The 7,930-nt window shown below is 42.9% G+C and overlaps 3 protein-coding genes across 3 annotated transcripts; 1 reads left to right on the forward strand and 2 right to left on the reverse strand.

Annotated features, from left to right (window-relative positions):
* Window positions 1-434: 434 nt before the first annotated feature.
* On the forward strand, window positions 435-1,797 carry DI09_155p10 (uncharacterized protein; the record flags this gene model as incomplete). The annotated part of the gene is made up of 4 exons (XM_013383570.1): window positions 435-518; window positions 757-1,237; window positions 1,461-1,538; window positions 1,589-1,797. 4 exons carry the CDS (start codon window positions 435-437, stop codon window positions 1,795-1,797), a joined length of 852 nt encoding a protein of 283 aa, XP_013239024.1.
* Window positions 1,798-1,815: 18 nt separating this feature from the next.
* On the reverse strand, window positions 1,816-4,998 carry DI09_155p20 (uncharacterized protein; the record flags this gene model as incomplete). The annotated part of the gene is made up of 1 exon (XM_013383571.1): window positions 1,816-4,998. One exon carries the CDS (start codon window positions 4,996-4,998, stop codon window positions 1,816-1,818), a length of 3,183 nt encoding a protein of 1,060 aa, XP_013239025.1.
* A 47-nt stretch (window positions 4,999-5,045) lies between these two features.
* On the reverse strand, window positions 5,046-7,196 carry DI09_155p30 (uncharacterized protein; the record flags this gene model as incomplete). The annotated part of the gene is made up of 1 exon (XM_013383572.1): window positions 5,046-7,196. One exon carries the CDS (start codon window positions 7,194-7,196, stop codon window positions 5,046-5,048), a length of 2,151 nt encoding a protein of 716 aa, XP_013239026.1.
* Window positions 7,197-7,930: the final 734 nt, after the last annotated feature.

Genomic DNA, 7,930 nt, shown 5'->3' on the forward strand with positions numbered 1-7,930 from the left:
AGTCTTGGATGTTGATGTGTTGCCCTGTTACGCCAAGCCATTGAAATGCGATGCGTCTTTGATGCAAGTACGTCATTTTATAGTGTATTTTCAGAGCTTCCAGGAAAAAGAATACATTTATCTTGTCAAGTGTTTCTTTCTAAAAAACAAAGTGTACTTTTGCAAGTCATACGATTTGACCAATTCGTCCCAATCTACATATGCCACGGATGAGCCGCCTGGCCCTTTAGGCAGTCATGTAAATATTTCTGTTTAAGCAGTTAGATAAAGACGCAATTTTGTAGCAATTTTTATCTCTTACAGCGTCTTTTACTTGGCAACAAACTTAGCATGGTACTTTTTCCACTTAATTTTAGGACCAATTAAAGCCGTTCGTCGTCATTGCAATTGAAGGATGTAGGGCATCTGCAAACTTACTGTGCTTTAGACATTGGATGTTATCGAGGGCATTTCTATGGCCAATCATACAGTATAATTCTAATCTCCCGGAGGAATTGGAATCGATCAGGTACCATTTGGTATGCATCAACTAAGGTCCTCGATACCATTCAAGGGGGATCGACAAAGATGGTTTTGTGTCCAATTTCTGTGAAACAGAGCAAATCCTATTAACCAGCAACAACTTGGTTTCATTTCTTCAGATCAGAGGCTCGATGCCGATTTTTTGGAGTCAAGTCCCTAGCGGGAAGTATTCGCCCACAATAGATGTAGCTCCGCTCGAATATTCGGTAGTTTTCAAATGTTATGATGGCTTAGAGAGCGGCCTTTGTCAAGCATTTTACAGAAATATCCAACCAATACGGCAATGTCCAGTCCGTTAACTTGGTTCACTCTCACGGTGTTGAAAATGTCCCGGCATCTATATATGCTTCATTGTTTGAACAATCGCTTTTTCCGATGCAGAATGCCAAGTTTTCTTATCTACATTTTGACCTGCACAAAGAAAGCTCAAAGGACCTCAACAGCCTTCAAAACCTGTTGGCTTCCGTTGAAGACTTTGTTGACTCTTCAGGAGCTTTTCAACTCTGTCTTGCTGATAATCGTATAATCAGTTTGCAATCTGGCATTATTCGAACCAATTGTATTGACTGTCTGGATAGGACAAACGTTGCGCAGTGCTTGTTTGGCACATATATACAGACAAAGCAATTGAAGAACATCTTGGGGGCTGACTTTTCCAACCCCCAATTTAATAGCAAACTTTCGAATTGTAGTATTTTGTTCTCTCAAGCTTGTAGTATGGGCAGATAACGCAGATGGCCTAAGTGTGCATTATTCAGGAACAGGTGCACTGAAAACCGAGATTACACGGTAATGTATAGCCTGTTGATTTGTAAAAGATATGGCAAGCGGACAATATTGGGGAGGTTTTCTGACCTGAAGAGATCAGTCCACCGATATTACTTGAATAACTTTAAGGATGGCCCCCGTCAGGTACCGTTGAATTCTAATCACACCAGGATGCAATGGATTTGGTGTATGGGCGGCTGATACCGACACCCAATGGCCTGAGAAAGGCACCCCCTCGTATGATCAAGGTATTGAAGCTAGATTCATACTTTTCAGATACTGGTGCTGCTATCAATAGCTTCCATTGTTTTTGTGTGCGAGCTTTTGCTTAATGGAATCCATCTTAACAATGACACTAAGATTTGGGCTCCAATATTTAGAGCCACCCTTGTTATCATAATTTCAACGTCTTGTCAATATGTGGTGAAGCATAAAAATTGGATTTTGTCTTTCCCAAGCCGGGAAACCTCGCATTTGGGTGGTCGCCATCCATTAGTACCTACATAAACAGCCATAAAAGGAGGATCACCGATGTATGCACTCGAATTCGTGGTTAATAGCTTTTGATAGACACTTCATAAAATCGGTAGTGCCCACAATGGCCTTTAGAGGTTCGATGATCACCTCTTTGACAACAAGTTTTTTGGAGATTTTTTCCGAGGATAATCCTTGTGCGTGAGAGCAAACTGAAAACGTGGGAATCTCCAAGTGCTCAACCAGTAAACAACAAATACGGTCCCAATCAGCACCGTGGCGGAGGCAAAATACGGTTTGAACGTTAAGCTTGGTCTCGAAAAGCAAACAAAGCTGCTGATGTAGCTCGAATTTGTTTAAAATAAACAAATTCGAACAATGCAGCACATCAATCAGTGCATCGACAGCGACCGATGCCTTTTCAGTGTCTCCGATGATTGGAACATGCATGGCAAACTCGGGAAGCCCTTGGAGCCCAACTTTAACTTTGGGGAAAAGCAAATCCGAATCGGGCGTGGAGACATACTGGAAGCTATCCTTTAGAGTCCATAAGATTCCCTTCATTCCGAACGGAATCAAAGCGATAAAGTTTTTCACCAAAGTAAAAAAATCATACCAGTGGTTGGACAAAGCCAAAGCCTTCATGCATAATAAAACGGACGATCTACTAAGCAACGGGGTCCTATGAAGTTCACCAAATTTTGTGTCCGTTTTCCTGGCAAGCGCGATGGTCTTAAAATAATAGACAACAAGTGCATATGAAGTTCGTGGGGTAATCGCATGGGATGGCGATTTTTCCGTTAAAGCCGAAATATCGCCAGAAAAAATCGCATACTTTGTCCCAGCTAGGAGGAAAATTAGCCTTGATTTTACGGCGTCGAATTGGCCTTTTTCAAGGCTACATGTGTAAAAACATACAGCCTTGGCAAAAACTTCAAAAGACAGCTTGGAGCACAATGCCACCAAAGAAGAAAGATGCGTTTCATCAAAGGCATTTAGATGGACTTGAAGGGCTGTAAAATAGGTGTCGCCGCCAAAATTGGACGCAAAACGAAACAATTCGCAAAAATTAAATGGTGGCGTACATGGATCTGTAAAGGCGGTGTTCCAAAAAACAGGGCGTGATGAACAAATCAGTTCTTTTGAAAGAAAAAGCGATACAAATTTAAGCACAAAAGGAGAAACCGCAAAATTTCTTCCTCTGCTTGCAGAGCATAAAGAGCCGAAATATATATCGGAAAAGGGGGTAAATGAAAAAGGAAGGCCGTTTTTACCACTTATCCCGCCATAATATGGCGAATACAGCATCATTCGATCGCTCCTTATTGAGTGGTAAATGACGGGAAATAGTAAATCCAGTAAAAAGGGGGTCCAAAGGAAATCTCTCCGAGTCAGTTCAGGATATGTCGATTTCGATACTTCAACAAAGACAACTCCGTTGGGTTTTGAATTGTCATGTGACCAGGGAAGCAAAATTGTGGTACCACACCCAAGATACTCGTCATGCAAACGATAGATCCATTGTTTCCAAGAAGTCAATAGCCGCGCACAGAAAAGAGCAGAGTCGTTTGAAGAGGCGCAGGCAAGAATGTAAAACAAAGGTCGAATTGCAGACGGACGCGTGCTGAAAAGATCGCCCCACAAGCCAGTAGTATGGCTATTTAAATCGATTTTTTCTACCGAAAATCCAAGCATCCTCATCAAAGGCAAAAAGATGCTTTCCAAATGTACGGAAAATTCAAAACAAGTGTTAAAAAGATCTTCAATAAATCCAGCGCGAAGCAGGGACAAATGCTTGACACTCTTTAAAGTGAAAGGCTCCCAAAGGCTTTCAAATATCTTGAAGGACTCCATAGTACGGCCTTGGGCGAGTAAAGCACAGCCTGTGGAATGCTGAAGAAGCTGCAAATGGTCATAATCACAAAGGGTATGGGTGCTGAAAGGGCTTGTCCTTTTGCCATCCCTCAGCGGAAAGTCTTTTTGCACACAAAATTTGAGAATGCAAGGATGAGAATTGCTTATTATTTGGGAATAAAACTTCATTGCTAGCGAAAAGTCTCCCCTGCGCTTTCTATTTAAAAGCTCATCTTCCTCTTTGCTGGTTGATGAATATCTTTTGCCGTAGTTTGAGGGAGATAGAGATCGAATAAATAGGTTCAAAATTATGATATTCATTGTGGGAATGTCATGATAGATTTCTTTTGCATGGCCGCCCGTTTCCTTCAAGCGGTGCAATATCCTTGTGCTCCTCAGCGACGCAAGGTAATGGAATATTTTCCTTTGAATGCATAGCTTTGCCGCGGAGCAAGATTCCATCTCAATACTAGTTAGAAGGGACTCTGCAGTGGCTGGGGAAATTCCCTTTCCCAAAAAGCTGTCCACAAGCCGCTCGTAAAAGGTCAAATTGAGTGCGATCTTATCGTGAAAAGCCGTGCTTCGAATATAAAACATAATCTGGATCACAAGACCACATGGGATTGAGATTTCATCGTTTGACAAAGAGGTGAACGCAAACGACGATGGCTTCGTGTGGACACTGCTATTGTGGGCATATTTCAACACGTTGACACATGAATTTGTAAAACTGGTCAAAAGCCGATCCTCACTCTGTTGGGACAATATCGGATTGGGATATCGGATTTCCAACAGCCTGCAATGTGGAGAGATTCCACAAAGTATTTCTAGGTTCACTTTGGAAAGTGTCTCGAGAATGGACATCAAAGAGTAAGAGTAAACGGCGGACCACGGAATAAAGCTATCATCCATGGATCTGCTTTTCATGTATTCAGACACTTTGGTGATAAACAAAAAGATATCGACCGCCAAAATTGAGTTCTGCTTGACAAAGCAAGAATGCAGCGTGCCGTCGACAAGCGTGACAATGCGCTCTTTTAAATGTTCGCATGAAGGATGCGCATGGAAAAAAAAAGACTTAACTTGATCCCTAATTAATTTAAACTCTTCCAGATCGTTAACCTCTTTCCTGTAAATCTGATCAATATCTGGATACAAGTCCTTCAAAAGCGGGCTTAATGAGGTGCCGCCATCTTCAAAATGGCTGTTGGAAGTGATACAAAAAAGAGAGGGCACCGGTCTTGCTGGCGAGACCACGTAGTTGTTTACAGCCAATGGTGCTGGCTTTGGAATCAGGGAAAATGAATGCAATAAAGCCAGCTGAAACGCCCTTCGACAAAAAGAGCGCCTTAAACTCGGGAGAAACCGAGAAGGCCGCATCAGGCAGATGTACAAATGTAAAATGCACTAATAAATTAACTTTTTTATTATTGTGATTGTGACGGCGGTTGGGCCGGAGCGTGGTGTTGGAAAGCATGGCTATTTGGAAAAGATCTCCTCGATCCGGCTCCAAGTATGTTGCCCCCGCCCACAGTCCTTTTGGTGTAGCCAGATCGGTTTGCATTTTCGCCTATACCAACGGGTCCAGACGGATTACTTGACCGTCTATGAGCTGAAAAGGACATAGACGTGGTTGGTCCATACCCGTGCAATTCGTCCATATCAAACGCAGGGGTATTCTTTTTAAAAGAGCCTGGCGATGATGAAGCTTCCCGAAGCCTGTTGTTAAAAAGGAGCTTATTTTGATAGGCATAAGGGTTGTGCTGGCATTGGTTTGCCGAGTAAGGAGGCTGCCGAAATCCCGGGTATGGTTGCTGCTGATATGCCTGCTGATAGTTCGGGTTATAGTCATTAAAATGACCATTTCTAGCATTGCTCCCCGTTTGGCCTCTATCTATTTCATCAAAGGATGGCGGCGATGTTGCGCCACTTGCTTGCATGTTCTGTGGATGTTTGCAAGTCGAGCTTTGGCTCTGATGCGTGGAATTTCTATATAGTTGATACATCGAAGATCCGGGAATCGATCTTGAGCTTGAGAAGCTATCTTTAGAGACAACCCTTGTGATTCGTTCTAAGTTTGGAGGGATATTATACATTTGCGAGTTAATTGTCGATGACCTAGGTCGATGATACGTTTGATGGCTTTGTTCAGGGTATTGTATTATCGTGGCTTGCTGGGCATTTGAATATGAGGAAAGACACCCCGGGCCCGGGGGAATAAACGGGCCTTTCCACGGCTCGCCTACTATATATGGGTGCAGACGCGCTTGTTGGGGGCTCCACCTTTCAATGGGATTGATGTTTAAAAGATTGGAGATCAAGTCATAAAGCGATCTGCGGGATTCCATCTCCTTTTCTATTTCTTGGGGCGTGAGGCCATTTCCAGACTTCATTGGATATGTTAGTATGATTTCTTCTAGTTTTACCGCAGAAAAGTATCTTTTAGACAATTTTTCTTCCGGTAACTGGGGCTGGTTTGAATGGCCGTTGCAAATGTCCTTTTCATATTGCTCCCTGGTTTTGAGTTTGTAAACGCCAGTGCTTGGCGGCTTTTCAAAATACAATGAAGAATTTCTACCCACATCTAGCATGTATGTTGGGGGCATTCCGATACACTCAACAATTCTTAAAATTTGGTCATAATTTGAGGAGCCCGGAAATATCGGAATGCCAAGAAACAGTTCGGCCGCAATGCAGCCCAACGACCATATGTCGATGGAGGAGGAATAAGGAAGTCCTAGTATCACTTCAGGGCTTCTGTAGAATCGGCTTTGGATATATGTATAAACTGTATGTTGCTCGTGGCATGCACTTCCAAAATCAATTACTTTGATGAAGGCTGAATCCATAGTTTGTAAAAGAATGTTTTCTGGCTTCAAGTCGCAATGTACAATTTTAGCCTCGTTCAGTAGACACAGGGCAGATAAAATCTGCTGCAAGAATATCCTTATCAGCTGGTGGGAGAATCCCTTGAAGTGATTTTGCTTTAAAAGCTCAAAAATGTTCAGCGAAAGCAGCTCAAACACGATGCACAGGTGCTTTTTGAAAACAAACGTGTCCTTCATTTTTGTGATGTGCGTGAGTTCTTGATGGTTATACTTTGATGAGTTGAGCATTTCCAAAATTGTAACCTCCATCATTGATTGGTTGAAGTACGCAGTTTGATTTTTGATGATCTTTATGGCCACTAATTCACCAGTGGAAATGTTTTGGCATTTTACAACTTGGCCAAATGTGCCTTGGCCAAGCAGCTCCAAAATGATAAACCGCCTGCCCTCTTCGTTTCCAAACTGATCGCCGACCGCCAAAATGTAGTCGTACGTGGCATTGTCGACTCCATTGTTGTGAATGCCTTTGGATGGCTTGGTAAGGATCCGTTTTGGATTACTTGCAAGTTCGTATCTATAAAAGGGATCGATGAATTCGATCAGGGAGACAAGATTAATGGTCACGAGACGCAGAATGTTTAATTGCTTAGACCGGTGGCCGGGGATATTAGGCGTGTTGTCGGCGTGCATTACGCTGGAATTGACTGCACCATCTCCATTTTCCGAAGGATGCTGGTTATAGCTAACCATATATGATAGAAATGAATATAACGGCAAAGGCGGAAGAGGGCCCTTTTATGGTGGGATAATCACTTGTAATTTTCAAAGTGGATTGATAATTTTGTATTTTGTGATTTTCATCAGATTTTTTAAATGGTTAGGTAATTGTTTACTAAATTACTCAAATTGCTTATTTGGGCCGGGGTCCTTGGCGCGCGCAGCTATGATACAACAACCATGCTCTCTATATCTAGCTCCGGTTAGGCACGACGCAGGTGTTACCTGATCTGCATAGCGGACATGTGGCCCTGACAAACGGCTCCTGCTCCTCCACAAGCTTCCTGGCACATGGAACACACAGACAGGGATGTCTACACGGGATCACAATCACCAGCGATTGATTTTCCTTCTTTAGTTCTTTTTCCTCGCAGAAACATATCACGCACGACAAAAAGTTATCCAAAACCGACGGTGTGCTGATGGAAAATGTTAGATTTGGCGAGGCGGCAATTTCGTCCAGCTTCTCCTGCGGAGATCGGGTGAATGGTATCAAATTCGAGAAAATAGACGATGCAGTAGAAAACAGCGATGACCTCCTCATCGATGGCTTTGGAGAATCCATGGTTGCACTCAAGCTTCGCTTTTCATAGGGAATCGGGATTGCAATCGCGTTTGATGGCACATTTGCATCGGAAAATAAGGACGTCAAAATGAATATCACTTGGTTGCTCTACCTTTACAAACACCATTTACCTCAGCACACC

The sequence above is a fragment of the Mitosporidium daphniae genome (genome assembly GCF_000760515.2).
Source record: "Mitosporidium daphniae strain UGP3 chromosome Unknown contig-155, whole genome shotgun sequence".
Lineage (NCBI taxonomy): Eukaryota > Fungi > Microsporidia > Mitosporidium > Mitosporidium daphniae.